The following is a 25,335-nucleotide window of genomic DNA, read 5'->3' as shown; positions in this document are numbered from 1 at the left end:
TCTTCAAAACTTGCAATGCTTCAAAAACTATAGTAGTATGTTGAATCAAGGTCATCAACGAATCCACGACGCTAGTAACAATGATAGCAATAATGTATCTACATTCCTTTGTCTCCATGCCAAAGGGAGCGCAAGATCTAGCGATATGGTCTATAATGAATCTACTAGATCCAAAGTAGAATGAAATCAATGGTGAACAAAGGCTACCAAGCTAGTCTTTATAAAATGCCCAAGGTCGACCATATCGATCAACCCACGATCTAGTCCAAAATGACCAACCAACTATATTGTCCACTAGGACCATATTATTAAATTATAACACTAAACTATAATATTGTATTGTCCGCGACCATCTGAGCTAGTCCGGACCCTTAAATGAGTCCCGTAACCTGAAAAACAATATGTACTCAATTTCGTGGTTCAACACTCACAAATACAAGTCTCATAGCCCGAACAAACATACATCCTAGTTGACAGAGAATACCAAGTCTACATAAGCCATCTCCTAACCATCTCGCTACATTTGTCCCCACCATCCAATGTCTAAACTACGAACTATGGAGTGTTCGTATACTCACCACAATGATTACTACTCATATAGGAGACCTTATAAAATAGAGCATATCCATCACTCACAGTAAATAACAGGAGGGTAGAACATTGAGCAAATGCTTTTCCAACATCGAGCATCGGAGTATGGGAAAAGCCCTTGCAAATTGTCACTGAAACATTTGCAAGGATGCGCAATGGTTTTTCATACCTCGTTTGGGGACCCTCATGATCCTTGGCCTTTCACGTTATATGATTTCTTGCTACATCCGTCAAATTGGCAATGGTAAATCGAAAGAAGTGGGTTTGGGCATGTGTCAAGTGAAGGCCGGATGGGGACATTTAAGTTTTCTTGTAATGGTCATAGGTGGTGGTTTTTCTTGAAATACTTTCTAACCGTTTCTAGACTAATGAAAAGGTTATTAATCGTTTCTTACAAAGGCCCTTTATTCAAAGAGAGACTCTCCCTAGCACTCTTGGCTAAAGGCATAGCACTCGTACAAGTTTTAGGGGATATACCCTGTGGATGCTTCAGGAGTGGATCTGCTTACAGGGGGAATGGCTGGGGGCAGCTTCGTCTATAGAGTTCATGAGGTAAGTCACCTGATACTCTAGGGTAGGGAATTAATATATCAGTGCAGATAAAACTGCAGAGATGATCACAATAAATGTGTTGGAGGGTATAGTCAAAGAGAGAAATTGACACGGTCATCTAAATAAAAAGGGGCTTCAACCATCTCTATCACTGGATCATATCATATTCAAGATTGAATTTAATGCTCGAGGAAGAACTTGTTCCAAGTTTGGAAGCACATTTCATCCGCGCACAAGCGCCTGCATGGAAAAAGAAAGAATTCAAACTGTAAATACACGGTCCCACTGCCCTCTACATACGTACAGGCTTTTAGTACAGATTCCAAGGCATTGCATGCCATGGGTAGATGTTAATTGATACATAGTATATGTCCTCTAGCTTCGATTCCTTGTCAGGGCATTCCACAGTTCATGGGGAGGAGTGGAAAGTAAAATCTCTGAAGCATTCTGTTGCGTTATCCACAGGCCCCGCTTCACCTCACTCCAAAGCTGCCCAACAAACCATTCTGCATGTCCATGAAGCACCTGATGGGCAAGGATCGTGGAATCGTCTTTGGCATGCAGAAACACTGGCGATACTTCTCGCCCGAGAAAAACACCTGGCAGCAGCTCTTGGCCCCAATCCTTGCTGTGAAGCGGGTTCTTCTCTGGGTCAATCTGGTTCAAGCAGGGCGACTCTTTCAAAGAGACTGAGGCACAGCAAAGGCATCTATTCAAGATCATCCAGTCATGTTGGGCAACAGGACCGCCCATACCATGTGCGATACGTCCCAAAACAGGCAGGTTGTTAAGTGTAGGAGCCAATTTATTTTCCCAATCGTTTATCCTCTCTTCCTGCCAACACCAGCACAGAGTTCTCAAAATGACATTACAAAGTGGCAAGTTTCAAGATTCTACAGCCCAACCAAGGAATACAACTCATACCTCTGGCGGCATATTTAGTATCACGCCACGAGACCCACTGCATCGCTTATGCTCATAAAGAAGTACCTTGTACCAACAAGCACCCCAAACATTTTAGCTTCCTCACAAATCTTGTGGTTGGATAATGCACAAACCATATGAACAACTCTCACCACTGAACCAAAGTAGAAAGGAGATGGAATTGCTGGAGTAGCCACCAACAAAGTGCCTGGATGTAGATTAAGACGCCCTGATCCCCACCTGCCTCCTAGAAGGCTGCAGCTCACCATTCATGTCGTTAGCCTGCCTGCTTTGCAGCTCTTATATTAGCATTGAAAAATGGAAAGTTTGAACCAAGAGCTGAACCTCATGCAAAATGTAAGTAAATCAAAACGAAGTTCCTAAGAAATCCGCTTGGCAACATCATTAAAGACCAACATTCTGAGGCATACCGGCTGTCCAGTATGACTGGTCCAAGACAAACTGGGCTTCAAAATTCTTTATAGAAGCTTTTGCAGTCCATGCATTCCTAATAGGACATGAAGTACAGCATGGATTGGGGATTCCTTCCACGTACAAAATGCAATGTGCCAAGAAAAACAAAATTAAACTAATGCTTTCTTCATGCATGAATAAATTTAAAAAAGAAAATATTGTGCACACGCATAATAACATTAAGAGAACCTTTGATTGTGAGCCGTTGGGTTAGAGGTTTGAACTTGATCCTTGTTTTGACAAGGTCCTAGCTCCAAATCTAGTAGACCCCTTACTTCACAAGAGACTCCATGCTCATGTGTAGACGTAGGGGAACGTCTTTGCCATGTCAATGGACTCACACCAGAGTCCTTCCAAGGGATCCATCCACATACCTACAAAAGACAAACTCCTGTTGACATGTCAGTGGGCTCACACCAGAGTCTTTTTCTGGGGGATCCATCCACATACATGCAAAAGGAATGTGACATGGCATGATCGATGTGAGAAATCCTTCTCCGCAAAGCCGCCAAAACAAGCACATGTTCACACAAGCCAAGGAAGCTCAACTAGCACACTATTGTCCAAGACGGTCCTGCATATGTTTGACCAACCATATAAGTACAATATGCCTGCCATGTTGGCTTCGATACAGCTCATAGACTAGAATCAGCCAATCCATGATATTGATAAATAATTCATAGTTTTTTAACCGCATATGCGACATATTCGAGCGTCCCATACCACTAGAATACTCCCATATGAGATCCTCGTGTAGGCGACAATTATAGCATCCCATATTGCTAGGAGCCTCCAATACACAAGACCAAAACCATAAACAATTCATTAAAACCATAGAGAAGCCTTTTCCAAAATCAGAATGTTTTCTAACGAAAATGCCTTTCAAAAAAGAACTTTCCCGAAACACATCTCAAGATAGACATGAGAAACACTCTCCACTTGCATCAACAGGGGAGTTGAATATGTACAAAATACCAAATATTGGTAAAAGAAAAGCATTAAACATAAATACTTATCTCGATAAAAAGCCTGTCGCCAATATATTTATGTACAATCAAAATTTTTGGGACAAAATCCCATAAATATCGAGGAGAAAACCAAAGTCCACAACACCCAAAATAGCGTCTAAGTTTCCTCCGAAACTTTGTTCTTTTCGTGGCAAGAACACTAGCTCCCAAAACAATCACGCATGGAACATCCCATTGGTCCATCTTCTACCAGAGGGGCTTGCATCTTCTATTAGTTTTGCTCCTTGCGAGACATCTTCCGAGCCATCACCTCTCTAAAAGAATCCCTGTCTCCACCTCGAATGATAGGTAGTTTCGGAACAAGAGCCATCTTTCTCTTTCAGGAAGAATATCTGGAAGCTTCCTCTACAACCAAGGACTGATGAGGTTCAATCAACCCCAGATCTGGCTGTAACTTGGTTGACTTGGTTGAACACAATGCTAATCAATACACTTAAATACACTAAGATTTGATGGACACTTGCTCAAATACAAGAAGTAATTGCTGGATTGAAAAGAGACAATGAGCCGAAACGGCCGATCCCTCCCTCAAATAAAGTATATTGATCTTGGGAGAATCAAGTGCATAGTGTCATAGGCATTTCTGACCAGATTTCCATACCAATGCATATGAATACAGTATTGCAAACAAGTGGTTGTCGATGTAGACTTGTAATCCACACTACCCTCTCAAGTGCCCATGTTCCCTACCATCTGCTATCTATTGTTCCACCAACACATGGTAGCAACAATCTGCAAGAGAGCACGTAGGACAAGAGAACACTACACAGGGTATGTGATCTTGTAATCTGGTTCCTCCCTCCTGCTACTAGCTTCCATATTTAAGCATTAAAGCTTACCAATTGCAAGTAGAGTCAATGACAGCGGAAGTCTTCGCGATGGAAGTCCTTGGAGTGAAGAGATCTTCGATTTGTCGTATTTCTTCACGACAAAAGTCTTCAAGAGGATGAAGGGAACCTTGGGAAAGCTTCCCCTATGGTTCAACTTGAGAAAGGAGGGCTTAAATTAGGGTTTTCGGCAAAAAGACCAAAATTTACAACAATAAAGAGAGCTGTTTTGCTGAATTTCAGTCACTGGGAGTGTGTAGGAGAGTGATTAGCATCCGGAAACACTCTTGGAAGCTTGAGAAACACCTTAGCAAGCTTGGAAATGGAGTTGGAAAGGAGAAAAGTGCAGAAAATGCAGCCCAATAGCCCTCATGAAGGAGGCGCCCATCTCTAGAGAGAGAAGGAAGAGAGAGGTGGTGAGTTGTCCAATGTAGGTGGCAGGCAAGTGCTTTGTGCCTCGAGACATCAGTGTGTGTGAACACCAGGCTAGTCATAATTTATAAGTAAGTTTTGGTCACCCAAAACTTAATGAAGTGTGTACACACTCACTTATAAATTAGTGCTAACTCCTAAGGCCAAGTTTATGACCAATACTTATCACCTGTCACATGCCACATAACCATGTCAGCAGACAGTTTCACACGCACGATTCGCGGGCGGACATCCCCTTACCCGGAACTACACATTGGTCAAGCAAGCATGAAAACAACATGCAATTTCAATTGCAAGCAAGCACATAAAGATGCTATGCAATGCAGCATTGGTATGGACAATCCCCGTTCATGAGACTATACTAAAATAGACTTGCTCCAGGCAAGTACACGAGGTACCAGACCCAATGGAACACCAATCCACCAAGCATTTCCGGTCATGTACATGGAGGCACAAGTCCCAACGGAAAGCCAAGTCCACAGTATCACATGAGTGGCATCAATCCCCGGCATATACAACTTGCATGGACACCAGTCCAATGTACATACATGATAAGAAAGCACGGGTGGACCAATTGGGTGGCCAAATGGTGACACCGGCTTTACTTGATACTTACCCCATGCATCAAGGACAATATCCCCTTCCTGAAGAAGATAGTGAAAAGCCAACTTCTTGGGATTTATTTCCAACATTGATGCCAAATCTAGGAAAACATATATAGCACTCACCTCCATAACCCTTTTGCTTTCCATAATTGTCCTCACATGAGGATCTTCCCAATACATCTTCAAATTTGCATCTTTTTCCTGAAGCTCTTGACAAAGCTGTCTCGTCAAAGAGTTATGGTGGTCAAGCTGTGTATCGATTATCCTGATGTATTGTCCCACCATGTGCTCGAGAGTTCTAATCCTCTCCTTGTGTCCCTCGCAACTTTGGTGAAAAGATGCAGGGGGGAAGAGAGCTTGAGCTCTTGCAAGCACACACACACACTCACAAAACCCTAATAGAGAACACACAAGGTGAGAGGCTGAAAATCTTCTCCTTCTTCACTCAACATGGACCTCTATGTGCTTCGTACGAGCATGAAAGACTAGGTTCCTAGCCAACTGTATACTGCTAATGTTGTCACAGAAAATGACAACTTGTCTATCCACTGATAGACCCAAATTTACAAGTAGCTTTCTCAACCAAGCTACCTCACATGCTACCATAGCAGCTCCTCTGTACTCGGCCTCTGTACTCGATAGAGCAACGTAGGCTGCTTCTTGCTGCTCCAAGTCACAGCAGCACTCCCCAAAGAAAACATGAATCCAATGGTAGATCTTCTATCTGAGATACTACCAGCCCAATCAGCATCTGTGTACCCATGTATACATATCTCTGTCCCAGTCTCATAGAATAGTCCACAATGCAAAGTAGACTTCACATACCTCAGTATGCGTCTCACTGCATCCAAATGCGGTTTCCGTGGAACCTGCATAAACTGACTCACCAACCCAACAACATAGCTCAAATCTGGTCTAGTGATCGTCATGTAGATCAAACTTCCTACTATGCGTCTGTACATAGTAGGATCCTCCAAGATCTCTCCTGAATCTGCACTCAACTTGCCATTCTGATCCAATGGTACAGAAATAGGTTTACAGCCTGTCATACCACACTTGAACAACATGTCCAAGCCATACTGTCTCTGCAGTAATCCAATACCATGTGGTGACCTAATCACCTCAATGCCCAAGAAATATCTGAGCTCTCCCAGATCCTTCATCTCAAACTTCTGTCTAAGCAAGATCTTTACATCAAAGATCTCTGCATCATGGTCCCCCGTAATGATCAAGTCATCTACATAGATGACAACAAGCACAACTCCTCTATCACCATGTCTCACATACAGCGAGAAATCTGCATTGGCTACATGAAAGCCAATAGTGACAAGATATTCAGAAATCTTATCAGACCATGCTCTTGGTGCTTGTTTTAAGCCATACAAGGCTTTCTTCAACCTGCAAACATGCTCGGAGTGACCCACATCCTCATATCCAGGTGGCTGCAACATATACACCTCTTCTTGCAAATCCCCATGCAAGAATGCATTCTTTACATCCATCTGATGTAAAGACCATTGCTTTGACGCAGCCACTGCTATCACAACTCTCACCGTTGCCATCTTGGCAACTGGGCTAAAAGTTTCCTCATAATCAATCCCATATGTCTGCGCATATCCTTTTGCTACCAATCTAAGCCTTGTACCTGTTTATGCTTCCATCACTATTATGTTTAACTTTGTACACCCACTTGCATCCAATGGCTTTCTTGCCTTCAGTCAATTGCACTAAATCCCAAGTCTCATTTCCATATAGTGCATCCATCTCCTCATCCATAGCTTTCTCCCAACACACATTTCCAACAGCCTCATCAATGAATGTGGGCTCAACAACCTGCATAACCTTTGACATATATGCATAGTGATGTGCCACATAACCATCATACGTAAATCTCTGCACAGGATTTTTTACTCTCCCAGATCTTCGCAGCTTTTCATTCATGGCTTCCATAGCCTTCTTTACACCAGGTGTTCTCATAGTTGGGATCCCAAGCTCCTCATCAAGGCTCATATCTGAGCCACTAGACTCTCCATCAACATGAGAATGCCCTGCAGAAATGTCAGGCATACCAAGAGGCTCAACCACTTTCTCTTTTCCTTTACGTGATGTACTAATCACATTTGCAGGGTTGGTATTATGACGCAGCCTGCCACTCCATGGTCTGTCAACAGACCCACTAGATGAGGACTCTCCTGGTCCAGTCAAAGACTGTGATTGCTGACCTGCATTCTGTGCAACCACACTTCCACTCACATCAGCCCCAATAGCTTCTTTTTCAACAGCATACCAGCTGCTCATCTCATCAAAGACAACATCCCTGCTTACCCTCAACTCACGTGTAGCAGGGTTATAACACCTGTATCCCTTTTGCTCAAGGGAGTATCCAATAAACACACATTTTTTAGCTTTTGGATCCAGCTTAGTTCTCAGCTCATCTGGCACATGCACATATGCAATGCATCCAAAGACTTTCAGATGAGACAAATCTGGTTTTCTGCCAGTAAACCTCTCCTCTGGAGTTACATCATGTATGGCTGCAGTTGGAGTCCTGTTCATGATGTATACTACTGTAGAAACAACCTCAACCCAATAGCAATGCGACATATTCTTCTCTTCCATCAATGCTCGCGCAATCTCTGCAATGTGCCTGTTTTTCCGCTCAGCAACTCCATTTTGCTGCGGAGTGTATCTGCATGTAAACTGTCTCCGAATACCATTCTTCTTCAAAAATTCAGAGAACTCATTGAAGAAGTACTCTCCCCCTCCATCTGACCTTAGACACTTTACATATTTTCGTGTTTGCTTTTCAACCAAAACTCTGAAATTCTTAAAGTGAGTGAACACCTCACTCTTCTCCTTCATGAAATATACCCACACTTTCCTTGTGTGGTCATCAATGAAAGTCACATAATACCTGCAGCCTCCCATAGATATGGTCTTTGTAGGACCCCATACATCTGAATGCACAACATCTAGTGCATTTCTGCTCACATATCTGTTACGTGAAAACACATGCTTTGTTTGCTTCCCAAATTGGCATGCTTCACAAATTTTCTGCATACCTTCCACTTTAAATTTTGGCAGCCCTGTCACAATTCCTTTTGTCTGCATAGACTTCAATCTCTGCACATTTACATGTCCAATCCTTTTATGCCAAATGTCTGTGTCTACAACAATTCCTAAACCATTTGCAAACATCGCAGCACTCATTTCAGGCATGTCTACATTTAATGTAAACATTATGCCCACTCTGTTGCCTTTTGCAACCAACCTGCACTTGTCTTTGAAATCTTCAACATAACACCCATCAGGGTTAAACCTAACTTGCAAACCCTGCTCAATCATCTGGCCAACTGAAACCAGATTCTTTGTTATGTTCGTTACATGAAGTACATCTGCAAGGTACTTCACTTTGCCATCCTGCATAGACAATGACACATCTCCGACATGGGCAATTGGATGAGCAGTGTCATCCCCTGTTTCCACAAAACCTGGTCTTTTCGGGTTTTTCATCTCCTTGAACCACTCCCCACGACTCGTCATGTGGTTTGAAGCACCTGAATCCACATACCATACATTATCTTTTTGTGCTGCATCAACATTTTCAGACATGGCATTCACGACATGCTGCATAACAAACAACCTTTCATTATCCTCATTATTTCTGCTTGAGGATGCATAGTTGTTTTGCTGCACTTTCTCATTTTGCATGTCAGCCTGCTTCTTATAACATTCTGCCTGCACATATCCAGGCTTACCACAATAATAGCATTCACGTGCATCATTATATTGCCTTTGCCAATTTCCACGGCCTCTTTGACTCCCCCTGCCTCTGAATTTGCCTCTTCCACCTGCGTGTTGTTGTTGTTGTTGATTCTGGGACTGTTATTGTTGCTGCTGCTGCTGCTGCTGGCCATAATTCTGATTACCTGTTCGGCCACCTCCTTGACCGCGTCCACGGCCTCCTCTACCTCGTCCTCTTCCTGAACTCGTATAGAAGGCCTGTTGCTCTGAACTGTTTTTGCTTTGTGAAGACTGTTGGTCTTCACCCAAGCTCTTCTCTTCGATAATCAGCATAGACACCAAATCTGTAAAGTTGGGAATGTTTTCCCGAGTCTGAATAGACGTCTTAAACGCCTTGTATTGTGGCCCGAGACCACGTAGACAGACTTCCACCTTGTCATCATCATCTACTGACACACCAATAGATGCAAGAGATTCCACAATATCCTTTATCTTCAGCGCATAGTCATTCACAGACATGCTCTTTTTCTCCACAGTATGAAGTTCATTCTTCAACTGTATCTTACGTGCCTTGGTATTTGTTTCATAGAGCTTTACCAAGGTGTCCCACGTCTCCTTGGGGGACTTGGTATCCTGAATGTGCCCAATCATGGTGTCCTGTATACTAATGGATAGCCAATACATAACCTTCCTGGCTCCTTGGTTCCAGTCTTTAAACTCTTTCACATCTGCAGCAGTCGGATTTATATCCGGTATCTCCGGTGCCTCTTCGTGCTCACCTTCTATGTAGTCCCAATAGCCTTTTCCCATCAGGATGTTCGTCAACCTCAACCTCCAAGCATGGAAGTTATTCTTATCAAGCTTCTCAGCCACAATCTGGGTTATTCCATCATTTGACATCTTGCCAAACACACAATTTTACCAGAAACTGCACTCTGGTTTTTCTGCACGACCTGCAGTATTTTCTGCACAGCGGTACTGTAGTACTCTCAAATGTCACAACCAGTGACTTCAATATGCATACATACACCCAATGGCAATTGTAGACCTCTTTGCAGCACCCACAGTGTCTGCACAGTCAATCTGTCTTCTTGCAGTTCTTAAAACAGGGTTCTGCAGAGAATCGATGACTTACCCGCAGTGCTCGAAATCGCCTGCTTTCTGAAAAACAGAGGTCCAGACGCGCCCGAAACGCGTTTTCGGCCCAGAAAAGGGTGTCCGATAGGACAATATAGTTGCCCTATAGCTTTACTCCCGCGAAGAAAGCTCCTCAATCAGAGATCGTTACCGGTGCCTCCCATAGAGCTCCCGACAAGGGTGTAGTCACCAACACAAATAGGAAAGAGTAGTTGAAGCTCTTACCCTCGTACCGCTTCCTGTAGTTCTCTTGCTTGTAGCTCAGCCCTTAGCACGAACCAGGCTCTGATACCATGAAAAGATGCAGGAGGGAAGAGAGCTTGAGCTCTTGCAAGCACACACACACACACTCACAAAACCCTAATAGAGAACACACAAGGTGAGAGGCTGAAAATCTTCTCCTTCTTCACTCAACACTCAACACACCATATACAAGAATAAGAGTACTCATAATATGAAAGGTACTCAACCAATACATACACGGGTTCTCTATAGTGTGAATCCGACTAAATGAGCTGGCGCTATAACTATGCCAGTCTCTAGAATGGCTGTCACACAGCCTGTCATCCCACTGTCCGCATATTACCCAAGATCTCACCAACCATGCCAGTGGTGTAAGTGTGGGGCCTATCCCCCAGGCGGGTCATCAGTGTCCACCGCCTCACCAGATGAGCTCGATATCTCAACATTTGGGTCCTGTCCATAGCCATAGGATCGTCTGCCTAGATAGAATAGGCAAGAGATTGTGCTCTGATACCAATGAAACCAATCCAGATCTACGATAACAAACCCTGGAACACCTGGGACACCGACGTGTGTTGATGGAACAATAGAGAGAAGATAGTAGGGAGAATGGGCACTTGAGATCTAGTCAGAAATGCCCATGGCACTATGTGCTTCATTCTCCCAAGATCAATAAACATTATTAGTGGGAGGGACCGACCGTTCTGGCTCATTGTGCGTCTCTTGTCAATTCAGCAAATTACATCTTGTATTGTACTTGTTGTCCATTAAATCTTTGTGTATTTAAGTGTATTGATCAGCATTGTGTTCAACCAAACATTCCACACCGACCCGGTGGAGTTACATGCGCACAAACAAAAAGCATCAAGTAAAATTCCAGAAAGCAACATAAACTCCCATGCATAGATTCAGCTTTCTGAAGAATTCAGCCAGCTCTCTGTTTGTACAGCAAAACAGTCCTAACCGTCCTTCACTTATGGATGATCCAGGGCCTCAGAGATTCTCCCAACACCACACACATGTAGACCTATTAGAAAACAAGCAAACACAAGCAAACATATCCAACAAGCTGATGCTTTTTACCTTGGATATGGAGCAGTAAAACACCACTCTCACCCATCCGATGTGATCTCCTCTTCTCTGATCCGATGCTTCACCGCTTCGCATTCGATGTGTCCCACACCACCCAAACCTTGGAAAGCACAAAAAGCAACCGAACTAGGTAAAGTCCATAAGATTCAAGCGATCGGTTTACAAGTTACTCCAATCAGATAGCCTTCTCCTCACATAGCGGCCAGCCGGAGGAGAAGTATCTCTTCCCCGTATGATCACTTGTTTCCCGCCCTTATATGAGGTGAGTTTGTATTTAGCCCTTCGTGGTTGTACTTAGCCCTTTGTGCCTGTTTTTCATTAACTAATTGAAGGATCTTTTTCCCAGAAAAAAAAAAAAGTTACTCCACTCATCCTCTAAGCCAACAAGTCTAGCTCTAACACCATTGTAAGGACCACATACCTGGAAACCCCAAATAGGGTTAGAAGTAGCCTGCATCGAATCTGAACCGCTTAGCACGATAGATTGTGACTAACGACTCACCTCCCCGCCAAAGGCTCAATTCCAAATCCACCCCCAAGCCTGAGGTCGAATTGTATCCCATACCACTAGTGCACTTGTCCACCTCCAACTACTCTGACCAAGAAGTCCTTCTTGTTGAGGCGGAGCTCCTCCACCACAAGGGATCCTCATAATCATCATAATTGACCCCTAAGTCACTTACATATTAATAACCCTACTATAATCGGCCCTCTACTTTATTAAGCTTTTAGCCATATATAGCCTCTAGCTTACTTTAAAGAGACTATAAGCCAATTCAGACCTCATCCTTACTAGCCCTCAGCCAAATGGACCGGTCCTATTGGCCCCAATGTTTGACTAAGCCCTAACCCTAACCGCAGGTTAGCTTATCCATTAAACGTGGGTTATTGGCTAGCACTAGTCCAAGGCCCAATTAAGGTTAAAACTACAAAATAAACCAAAATCTAAATAAGCCAAGGGTATACATATAACCAAGTGATGAATCGTCATTGTGTGGACCTCAATTACTAAACCACTAGTGAGTTTAGTATGTGCTCTAGGACCCAGTTGTAGGTCATCTATGTGGTGAGGATGGCTCATAACTCAACTGTGTCACCCTACTTACTTTGTTAGCCACGAACCTTTCATGTATATGGTTGGTTTGTGTATCAATTTTCAACTCGCAAACATCTTGTATTCAATGCCTAGATAAGCATATAAAGATTGAACAACACCACTCATCCATGAGAAGTGGCCTTACCATTGAATAGGTACTCTTGTACAAGATTTCTACTTCTAACTTCATGTAGTGCATAGGGAAAATCCTAGGTTCCTTATATTTGAGAAATGAACCCACCAATACACCACATTCCCCACTATCCATGCCTTATAGGTTTTCCAATCCCATAACCCTATCTTAAAATTTCTCATCATGACACAAAACATAACATGGGCAAGATATGGGCATTATGAAGAGGAGTTAGGTGAAAAATTGTATGCAGGTGCTTGTTTGAGTCCAAGCCAGTTGAGAACTCTTCCAAATTATGTCTCACATGGATGAGAATAGTGAGCTATTTAATAAGGACTTTTTTAAATCAATAGATGAGACTCTAGAGCTGCAAGCAATTTCTTATCATGTTATTCAGAATATTAAAATTACTTCATGCAAGCTTGACCTTATATAATAGATTTATACCTTCATAAGATTGGAATATATCTATGCTTGCACATTGAGAAAACAATTGTACATATTTAACAACAAACTAACACAAAGCAAAGAAAACACAAGAGAAAGTTTTGCAAAGAATAGAAGGACATGACCAACCAAAGAAAAAATAAGATGCACATTGCCATCCATTGAAAAGACAAGAGCTTGATGATCACCTGCATGTTCTTGACAAGCACTTCTCTTCAAGCATATTGAAAGAAAAACTGCAAGGAATGACTTCACGAGCCAACATCAATCCACTCCCCAACTCCTCCAGCAGTGATTGACCCGCAAGTGCCAGGTAGCAAGCACACTGCGGGTATGGCACACAATATGGCAAAGCATCCCCCTCAACAAATAAGAAATTTCTTGATAGTAACCAGAAACTTGTAAAGACAACTCAACTTTCAAGCATCACTTCACGCAAAGGTACTCTATAAATCATAGACTTCATGTATTCAACCACCATCAAATATACAAGACTACATTACAATTTCCTTTAGGAAAAAACTCACCAACAGTATGCAAAGCCCAGAAACTTCGCATGAGTAACCAGTAAGGCCCTTCCAAATTCTGTTGAATAGAGCTGGACTTGGGGGTGCCACAGAGAACTTTTGCGTGCATACTGAGCATCTGTTATGATGACAGATTACTAAGAACCACTAACTCATACTGATGCGTAGTAACTCAATAGAATCAAGATTGTGACCACCTATTTTCAAAAGCCAAGCCACAATCATAATGCAAAGCCTTGCAAAAATAATGAAGCAAAAGCATGAGATTAAAGATAGGCTTACATGAGAGCTGGACTATAATTGGCACCAGGCCTTCTACTTGCCATTACTGCACTTTGCCACTTCCTCAAGCATTTGAAATGCACGAATGCTTGTGTCCCTGAGCATGTCATATAAACAATTATAAAACCCCATAATATGATGATCCACATTAACTTTGATGTTTGCCATCTAAAAAGAGATACTTCTCCCAAGAAAACCATATCATCAAATAGTTATGGTATGCATATAAGCAGAAATCTTTCATTTTAAAAGTGCATACTACTGTCCTAGACTGTTGCACTGATGAAGGGTGAATCCTTAAATGCATCTGTTGATTCATAGCTAAAATTGTATAAGATACGTCATCATATACGTAAGGAGACACATCTGAAAATGTGAATTTTGGTTACACAATGAAAACATTGTTGGAAGTGTCTATAATGACCATCTCAACAACCTTGCTAGCACGTCCCATGTGATCAGGCACCAAGAGATGACATATGAGTGCAAGCCTGATAAGGGCCAGCTTTGCTGGCAGAAACCCCACTGTCCTCAAATGGTAAGGCCCAGGAGTAGCCCTTCATGGTTTCTACGGCCCCCCTTCAGCTTCCCTTGAATGTGGCAAAGTTTAAGGGCCATAATGTGACACAACCCCGTACATGTGCAAGAACACGCACACGCACACACACACACACATATATACTGTTAGATGCCTTTGAAAAGCCATGGAATGATTGATATCAAAGTCCTGGTCACAAAGATCAGAAATATCTAAAGCTATCTAGATGCTGATTCCTGGAAATTTTGCTACATACCTTGGAAATTCAATCATGAAAAAAAAATTGGCTTATACCTTTGCATGTCTCGTGCAGATTTCGCATATGTCTAGAAGATAATTCAGACAATATTTTTTTGTTTTTTAAAGATATACACTGGTTATCTCGCGATGTTATATACCTTGGCTAAGGCAGGAATCAATAAAACCATTAAAAGATGACAAATATTTAAAAAAATCCTAAAATAACTCTAAGGATTCAATATGAGGAATTTACATATGTCAAAAAAAAAACAACCCCCCGAAAAATTATCCCACGGAAAAGATAATGTGTTCAAAAAATTTATTGTAGAAACTCAATTTTAGAGATTAAAAAATGTCCATTCCAAAAAAAAGTCTAGAAATTATGGATTAAAATAAGTAGAAAAAGAAGGAGAGCGTTACCGCTGCAGCCACAGGGCGAGATAAGGCGATCTTCATCCAGAAGGAGCGAATCGGTGAGCTTGGATGCACTAATGACACAGAAGGGGGAAGTTTCTAGGCAGATTCGGCAGGTCTCTTCAGATTCCGTCATGTCTGCTCAACTCGCCCTTATGAAGGAAGCAAAAGAAACGCAGAAAAATGCTAGCAATGGGATCATGAAGGCGGGCAATTGGCACAGACCCACATTGTAATCTGCTGTTTCCCAAGGACCCAAAATGTCAAAATGCGTTAAATGGCAGAGAGGATGCTCTCGAAACAAGGCGACCCTTAAAAAACGTGTGTGATATATAAATGCAGTGTTGAGGGGAGAGTGATTGCAATGTAAAATATTAACCTTGCTTATGGCCGCCTTATTATTTGGTATTGTTGTGGGGTGGGGTTGCGTTCATTGATTACACATGAAAGTGCTTGTTTGAACTAGGAACCAATACATATATATATATATATGGCCCCAAAATATTTTTTACATTTCCATTAAATATATTCTGTGAGATTTTCAAGAATAAGAGTGTTTTTTTAAGGTTTCATTTTAGTATCTAATGAGTAATGCTTGAAAAAGTCAGGCGGTCCTACTTAGAGAAGAGACCAAGGCCTTCTCCTAATTCATATCCTCTCTATTTAAGGCAGGGTTCGGGAAATTTTTTTTAATGAACCGGCCATGAATCCTCCTCGCTACAAGTTGAACAGGTATTTCAAAATTTTAGGCGGCATGATCCTCTTCATACAAGAATGAAGAATCACAGTCCCTCTTGCTACTTGAAGAAGGCGGACCATATCCTTCTACGACTTTTCTAAACCATCATAACATGCATTTCATAATGTACATGTGCTATAAAATTTAAACTTAAATATGCTATCCTTCTATGACTTTTCTAAACCATCATAACATGCATTTCATAGTGTATATGTGCTATAACATTTAAACCTTAAGATGCTGCATTTTACCATTGATACAACTTCACATAGTTGAAATAAAGAGACTAGAAATCATACTTAAAAGAAGCAAGCGAGCATGTTTCCAATCCTGGTATGACATCTCCGTAAACGTTTAGTGGTTGTTGCTAAGCACCATTGCTCTTTGAAGAGAAAAAGGTTCCTGTACATGCATTTGAAAAAGTTTATCTATTCACAATGAAGCATGCACATTCTATAAAACTATGTTACTAATACTTCTAAGATAATTTGACATCCTTAAGAACTACATACAGATGCCAAGCCTATCAAGTTAGAGGATGAAGATTGAGGTATAGAGGAGCCCTTACCAAGACTTGAAGCACTAAAAGTACTTTCAATACTATACAAACCTGCAAGGCAACTCATTTGATAGGTTTACTTCCGGGGTTTACTTTCCTAAACTCAACATAAGCAATCACGATGATAATAAAGTAGTATCATTATGCATTCTTACTTGAAAGTTGAAACACCCTAAAACAACTAGCTCTACACACACACACGCACACTTATATATGAAGATATATATATATATGTATGTGTGTGTGTGTGTGTGTGGCCTCAGAGAAGTATATACATCACTAATTCTCCGCACAAAGCCAAAAACAATAAAAACCAATTTTAGTTTTTCAATTTGAAAGATAACAAGTAAAACTAAAAATGAGAGAGAGACTACTAAAGAAAGAAATGAAAGGATAATGAGAAAAAGTCAAGCAATCGAGACACATAAAGAGAATGCATACATTTATGAAAATTCTGTAACAATAAAAAGAAAGAAAGACAAAAGCTAAGCTAAACAATTAGACAAGCATGTTAAAAGACGTACATAATAATAAAATATAAAGCATTAGAAAGAAAGAAAGAAAAAACATGAAAAAAATCACATACAAGTAAGAAAACTAAAAAATAGTATAAAGCACAACTAGTAACAACTAAACACTAACTAGTAACAACTTAACCGCCGTGAAAAGCTAAAAAGAACTCTAAACAATAAAGATGAAAAAAGCTAAGCATACGTACAAAAAAACCTAAAAAAAGAAAGAAAAAATGCTAAGTACATGTGAGCTTAGGATCCACAAGTACTTCAATATCTCATCATCGGCCATTAGTTGTTTACAAAGAAAAAAATAAGCATAAAACCCATGTCTTACAAACTTTATTGCAAGACCAATGAGCAAATACCATTAGTTGTGAATAAATGTCGATGAGCTTTGCTAGCCCACAAGGCTATACTATCAGCAAACTCTGAATCACTCAAGTCCTCAGGACCTTCAACATACAATTTCATTAAAGCATCTAAACTTTTTATCTCGAGACGATTTCTTAGCTTGTCTTTTATCACAGTACGTGCACTAAAGCCTCTTTCACAAATTACAATACTAGAACATTGTACAAGGGCAACTTGACAAATAGATAATACATTGGGGAATGCATCTTTCCACAAATCATTGCATGCAATAGATGAAGTTACCTCTGGGAGACTATACCTCACCCAATCCCTTGATACTTGATGCTTGAACTTTGTATACTCCCTTTTGAACTGCTCAAGATTAATCACTGCATTAAAATCTTGCACATAAAGCTTTTTAGAGGAACCATAGAACTTACATATTCGATCGACCTCGTTGATGCCATATGTTTTCAAAGGCCTTTCTAACAATGGATGTTGTGCAGGCACCAATACCTTCATACAACTCAACACAGAGTTGTCATCAAACCTAGAAGTTAAATTTTCAATCACAGCATTTGCAAAAGATATTTGAAAATCCAATGCTCTGTTCAAATCTTACCCAAACAAATCACGAGTCAAATCATGGTCATACATTCTATTACCACGCAAAGCATTTCTCAAACCATATAAATATCCTTTTTCAGGACCATACTCTGGAAGTAAAGCATATCCATTCACTCCATATGTATAAGCATTTATATCAATATCTGGGGCATCCACATAATATTGTTTGATGCAAGCAATCTCATTGTGTACAAGACTTTCAACAGTAGTGACATCAACAAATTTCTTTTGGAACATTTGACTCAAAGTAGCTAATCCTCTTAAAATGTCAGCCATAAAATGCAAGCAATAAAGACACTCAAAATCTGATAAATCACGGTAACTATGAGGGGCCTCAGTCTTTGTAATGGTAAGAATAGAATCCAAAGATTTCACAACTATACTTACCGCTCGATACCTGCTTAGCCATCTAATATCAAATGTGTGTTCCAATCGAAGAATAGGGCATGCAAGATCAGCTTGCATGATTTCAAGGCCCTCTAATCTCTTGGAACTTCCATTGAAGTAGCTTGCAATAGCATTGACTAGTTTGTCAAGCTTTTTGCAATACTCCATCTCTTTGGCCACATTTGATACTGCTAAAGCAGCACGATGCGCTACACAATGTATCGAAGTCAAGAAAGGATTCACATGTTTTTTAAGCAATGCTTGAACTCCATTATCTTTTCCTACCATTGTAGCACATCCATCAGACCCAAAAGCAACAAATTTAGAAAAATCAAGGTTCATTTTCTTGAGCTCTTCAAGAATCGCCTCATAAATAGATTTAGCAGTACCATCATGAACACGCACAATTCCATAGAAGCTCATTTTGGGAATACTAGCACTCTCAAGATAAGAAAGATAAATGACCATATGACCATGTCGAGAGATATCATTAGACTCATCAATTAAAACTCCAAACCATGGACTAGCTACAACCTTCTTTATGGTAAAATCCATAAGACACTTTGCCATACAAAATATCATCTCAGCCAATGCTTTATCATCATTATATAGAGTAGTAGTATATGGAGCATGACAATCTTGCACATATTTTATGATATGAGGAAAATCTGCAAATGCCATGTTTCTCTTTGCAATGAGATATGCACCTCTAAACAAACATAATAACGCTTGATCTTTTATCTCTACTACTTTTTGCATACTATTTTGAATGCAATCTTTATTCTCAATAAGCACGGCATTCATAGCTGCCTTATGACAATCAGTATGTGCATGAGACTTAAAATTACTTACCTTGAAGTTTATCGATCCACCTTTGGAATACGCAGAATGTGGATGAGGATACTTTAAGCAAAATTTGCAAAATAATTTCACCTCCTTATCATCATACTCGAGCCACTTATAATCATCTAGCCATTCTTTTTGAAAGAGTGCACGCCTTTCATTTTTTGGATCATACTCGGCCCTCTCTTCAAGAGACATAGACTTCAAGGCTTCATCAGTAACATTAGCAACACTCTCACAAGCTGATGATGGACCAGATTCATTCTCAACAATCTTTTTAGCCTTTTTAGAAATGTTAGTTACATCAATGCTAGCCCAAGTAAGAAGTGTACCTTGTCTTTTATCTTTTGATTTAGGTGCCATGATGAAGCATAAACCTTACCTCAAAATAGACACCTTTTCTACAATTTCATAATACAAAGAATAAGAACCTCGCATGCGCGCGGGTACACACACACACACACACACACAAGCCTTTAGGTATGCCTAGATAGATAAACAAGCATAGTACATACATCAATCGAAAAACACACCCATGCACATGTATTATACATAAGGAATAAGAACTTCTAATATCTATGACACACACACACACACACACACACATACACATACACACACAAGCATGCATTACTATAAAAGGTTTGGGTCTCTCTCTCTCTCTCTCTCTCTCTCTCTCTCTCTCTCTCTCTCTCTCTCTCTCTCTCTCTCTCTCTTTTAGTTATAGAAATGGATATTATGTATTTTTTCTATTCAAAATTGAAAAACCGATTAGGGTGAATTGTTATCCTTATTTTTGTTGGATGGGAAAAAGTTTTTTTTGACACTAGTTGGTGCCTAGCGATGGCAGACTAGTAGTAGTTAGGATCTTTATTTGATGCTTCTTTCATTTGATTTTGATTCTGTCATTTTTATATGTGCAATAGGCATAAACGCAGACTTGGCCATGAACTTTTGGGTGCCCGCGAGCGTAAACTCTAGCTGTACATCATCTGGGCAACTCTACTAACCTATTTCTCGTGACTATTGAGATATATCATATACCACTAGTGGTGGTTGGTTAGAGTGGGATTTCTAACCCATGAGCTCATCGGTGGTCCGAAATACCATCGAATCTGGGACGTTTATGCATTGCAATGTGGTATGTGGCAGTTTTAATTTTTTTTGGATGGTTAAAATTCATTAGGAAGGCTGAGGCCTACGTAGAACATGGCAGGCCAAAATTCAAATAATCCTTGTGAGAATTTGTGTAGGTGGGGGGTGGTTCTGCTATTGATGGTTAGGTGGCATATATGTACGAGGATATTCGGTCATGGGGAGCGGCGCTTCACTCAGAGCCCTAACCTGCCACGTCTCCCTTCGGCCCTCACGTCTGTTTTTGTGGTTCAAAATTGGCTGCACGCGCCAAGAAGAGAGAGAGAGAGAGAGAGAGGGCGGCCGCCGGCGTCCTTTTGGTTCTGTGAGATACTCGCGTCGCATGCGTAATAAGTCTTCTAAATTTGCAGAATTGTGCCCTGCCACCCTGGTCCAGCAGTGCTTTTTCACTCTGTGAGAACGGAGACAAAGGCCCAGGTTGCATCGCACCGTGCACGCAGAGCAAGGCCTTAGGCAAGCAAGCCTAAGTTACCACTGCACTAAGGCGAGGCAAAATCACCTCTCTCTCTCGTTGTGTGCGCGTGGTACGTGCTCGTTTTGAGCCAGGGAGAGGAAACATGGTCGGGCAAGGACTAAGCCATAGGAGGGACGAGGGCGACGACTGGAGGAAGGGGGGAGACAACAGGGGAAGGAGGCGCCGGCTCCTGGCTGGTGACGGCGGCTAAGGAGGGAGATTACCTGAGCCTTGAGGTACCTTACTCCATAGCAGCCTCTAACTCTACCATACATACGTAGGGCCTCGGTGCTTCAATGGCCGACTTCCGTTTCAGAGGCAAGCTGCTACAGCTCCTTTCCAACCCCCACCACCTCCGTGCCCGTAGCCACCGTATCCCTTGCCGCCGCCGCCACTCAGGGTTCGAAAAGCTTTAATTTCAAGCAAATATACATATTACAAAAGTGAGAGCTAGCACTAACCCGATTGCTGGAGGCTTGTGCGTTGAATAGTTGAGGGCGCAGCAGCAGCAGCATGTTGACGGACCACGTTGTGCGTTGAATGGTTGAGGGCGCGGGCGCAGCAGTAGCAGGTTGCAGTGTTGTTCAATGCAAGGCTCAAGCTTGAACGGTGAAGTTTGAACCGTAAAGGATAGCCTTGTGGCCGCTGGTGTGTGGACTTCATTGAAGATAAGCCTAGTCTAAAAAAAGCAAGTTGCAACGTTTTCGGTTTGCAGAATAAAATTTAAATTCTATATAGTATATAGTATTACTATAGTCTATAAAGCTATAAATTATATACTAATATTAATATAGTATAATATATATTATATACTATATTGTATAATATATATATTATATATTATATACTTTATAAATTAATCCTCCTAGTGCTAGTGTGAACCGGCCGGAATCTTTTTCGAAAAAGCTCCACGAGGTTTCAATCCTTTTCATGGAATTTTTGAACAAATTACCACTTCCTCCCCGACTCTAGATGAACAGGTATTTGCACAATCTGAACCGGCCCAAGGTTGAAGCGAACCCGACTTTTCCCGAACCCTGATTTAAGGCAATGAAATGATGACCCCCCATATACTTTCTATTTGCATGCATTCACCCCTCCATATCCTCTCTATTTAAGGCAATGAAATGATGACCCCCATATGCTTTTTATTTGCATGCACTCACCCATATCCTTTCTATTTAAGGTCTCACAATTCTCTATAAAATGCCTCAAAGGGCATTCAACAAGTAGAGGGAGGGAAAGAGAGAAGGAGGAGAGGGAAGGGGTGGGTCGAACTCATATCCTAAGGTTGTATTAATTAAATGCCAGGTCAGTGGCATTTAATTCATACACCTACGATAAAAGTTATGATATACAACTACAATAAAAGTTACGAATATACCCCTACAATAAAAGTGCTTGTTTGAACTAGGACCCATTAGATGTCATTTTACAAATTATAAGGGAACTTTTCAGGTATTTTGGTTTTATTGAGGTAGGTGTTCCTACCTTCTTACACACTAAGGGGCCCTTAAGGTTATTTTAGCCAAGGCATGCTTTTCATCCTTGTCCATCCATTATTCAAATTCACCTCTCCTCCAAGCTCCATGGTGGCTACTTAAACAATGTACTATAATTTGTGCATGGCTAGGGCCTTGGAGGGGGGAGATTACGCATCGAGAAGGAGAATCAGCATTGATGATGATCCCCCATCTCAAGCACCATGCATGTGTGTAATGGCCGAAGCATGATGTTTAAATGTGACTTCAAGCTAGAGAGGTGACCAACCAATATATAAGGGGGCCACAGAGTGCCTATGTAAGGGGGGCATAAAGTGCTAACTTATATATAAGGTGACTCCAAGCTAGAGAGGCCTACCTTGACCAACCACCAATATATAAGGGTGCGAGCTCCCCCCCCCCTCCCGCCATCTCTAGATTTATCCGCTTATGTCAAAGAAGGGGTTGATCAACAAATTTTGTCAATCAACTCTAAGCACCCTAAAGGGTTTTCCTACTCTAAGGAGGGGAGCCATCCCAACCATGAACATGCAATCTTGCATATCGAAGCCACCATAACTATGCAATCTTGCATATCGAAGCCACCATAACTATGCAATGATGGGTTAAGTCCTTTCCTACGATATGAAGTCTCCTTATGGCTCCTTCAAGCCTTCAAATTTAGCAGGTGTTAGTATCTCTTCCATGATTGGTCATAAGTTGATGCACCATTGACCTCCTACGGTGTTAAGGATGCTACAAGAGAAAATGCAATATTGAGAACATTGCCAAAGAACTTGTGCACGAGCCTTCGACTTCTTTTTTGGGGGGGAATTTTCATATTTTCCTGTGCTCATTGTTTGCTAGTGCTAGTAAACATGTGGAATAGGTTGCATTGTTGTGGAATGAAGATCCAAATTACAAGTGATGCCACCAATGATTTGTTTAACTTACATAAAATGTGTGTCTTCCTCATGTGTATGCATGTGCACAAGCATGCATGCACTTAAATTATAATTAAAGGTAGCACTTAAATTATAATTAAAGGTAGCATTCAAAAGCATAAATAAATTAGTGAAGTTTCATTGAATTCTAAACAAGAAAAGGCATTGAGCACATGACCTATGCATTTCCAATAAATATTAATCATTCCAATGATATAATTCTCATGACAAATGTTAATCGTAAACTTCGTGTAGCTAGAGAAATCAAAGGCATTGAGCTCATAACCTATGCATTTCCAATAAATATTAATCATTCCAATGATATAATTCTCATGACAAATGTTAATCGTAAACATATGGACCTTAAAGTTAATATCTTCAATTTTTTTAATGATGCAAAAAAACATGTTTGATAATTATGGAGAGTGGAATATTTGAAAACATAAAGCATGGATTGTCTTAAAATATACACTTTGGGGCAAGTAGATGATATTACTACTGTAACATTTCTTCTTTTGTTGACCTAGCTCACATCCGCATTTGTCACAAGTGTGATGAAGGTTCGAAAATGTAGCTACAATACTAATTCTCCCAAACACTTTTGAAGCTCATGATATTTTTTAGGCTACAATAACGCATATATGTGGCTCCAAAGCGTTTCATAGTGCAACATCATTGGTTAATCCTCTCTAGCTGGTTACTTTATGTTTCATAGTAAAGAGATAAGTTTTTGCAACATCATTGGTTAGTGCTCTTTAGCTAGTTACTTTATGAGATCCTTCAACCACTATGTTTGGCTATCTTTATCCTTCTTGAAGCTCGTGATATTTTGAGTTACAATGGCATCTATATGTCTCAAAAGCATTTCATAGTAAAGAAACAAGTTTAAGCAACATCATAGGCCAACGTTCTCTAGCTACTTAACAAGATCCTTCAACCACTATTTTTAGCTATCTTTATCCTTCTTGAATCTTGTTATTAAAAAGATCCTCATGAGTTCATAAATTCAAATGCACTTAATGCCATATTATTATTTGCTCAAATCATATTCAAGAGTCCTCCCTTTTAGTACCCTATTTATCCCAACCCTATAATAAATTCAAGCAAGTATATAATTCTCACTGCAAGGAGAAAACATATACACTCACAAATAACTACATTTACTCTAATGTTGTAAACAATCTTCCTAAAACCTATGAGTAAATTAAGCAAACATTATTTGGAGAGTAGAATGTTAATAGATATAGGAATTGAATGTTTAATAAGGCTATAGGGGGTTGTCATTTGGATTTGCATACATGTTTTGCATTTTCATATGCAATAAGTTTAGTATAGAAATGATAATATTTGCAATAAAGAGTAGGGTTGGTAATAAGTATATAGGCTATACTATAATCACTAGGCTTTAAAAATGTAGGCTATACTAAAATTACAAAATTACTAGGCTTTAAAAATAGGTAGAATTTTATATATACGTAGCTTGAAGCAAAGTAAAAACTATCCTATATAGTTGAATATAATGTATAATATGAAAGATTATAATCTATATTATACAATATTAACAAGGCTGGGTTAGGGATAGTGATGTGGCATGCAAGTCGGCAAGAGAAATATGCTCTTTATTGGATGTGGCATACAAGTCAACAATAAGAGAAATATGCTCTTTATTGTATGAAGGAAGACTCATAGGTTAAAGGTGTGTATTAAGGATTTAATTTTTTGGGGTGGAGGATAATATTACTTAATTTGTAGGTTAAAGGCGTGTATTGAGGATTTAATTTTAGAGGATAATTCTACTTAATTTGTAGGTTAGAGTATTGAGGATTAAAATTTTTGGGGTGGATGATAATACTACTTAATTTGTAGGGATGAAGGATTTAATTTATAGGGGTGGAGCATTTAATTTGTAGGGGTGGAGGATAATACAAGTTTGTGTTTTGGCAGTTTTAGGTTA

General features: G+C 40.4%; 1 protein-coding gene across 1 annotated transcript; it reads right to left on the bottom strand.

Annotated features, from left to right (window-relative positions):
* Positions 1-1,327: 1,327 nt before the first annotated feature.
* LOC147627888 (uncharacterized) lies at positions 1,328-15,666 on the bottom strand. The gene is made up of 7 exons (XM_086814861.1): positions 15,333-15,666; positions 14,135-14,231; positions 13,853-13,970; positions 13,514-13,650; positions 2,220-2,322; positions 2,068-2,133; positions 1,328-1,977 (listed from the first exon to the last, which is right to left on the bottom strand). The coding sequence occupies exons 1-7, from the start codon at positions 15,460-15,462 to the stop codon at positions 1,519-1,521; spliced, it is 1,110 nt and encodes a 369-aa protein (XP_086670987.1). The 5' UTR covers positions 15,463-15,666; the 3' UTR covers positions 1,328-1,518.
* Between the last annotated feature and the right edge of the window lie 9,669 nt (positions 15,667-25,335).

The sequence above is a fragment of the Cibotium barometz genome, chromosome 20, assembly GCF_041138505.1.
Source record: "Cibotium barometz isolate CiBa-2024 chromosome 20, ASM4113850v1, whole genome shotgun sequence".
Lineage (NCBI taxonomy): Eukaryota > Viridiplantae > Streptophyta > Polypodiopsida > Cyatheales > Cibotiaceae > Cibotium > Cibotium barometz.
This window is presented reverse-complemented; position numbering and strand designations above follow the sequence as displayed.

Bases quoted from the DNA above. Each gene is read 5' to 3' on its own strand.
- LOC147627888 (XM_086814861.1), bottom strand. From the start codon at position 15,462: ATGACGGAATCTGAAGAGACCTGCCGAATCTGCCTAGAAACTTCCCCC. The intron at 2,323-13,513 runs GTGATCATCAAG...GGTGAGCTGCAG, and splicing joins TGCTTGTCAAGAACATGCAG to CCTTCTAGGAGGCAGGTGGG. The intron at 2,134-2,219 runs GTGAGAGTTGTT...TGTTGGTACAAG, and splicing joins CTTTCTACTTTGGTTCAGTG to GTACTTCTTTATGAGCATAA.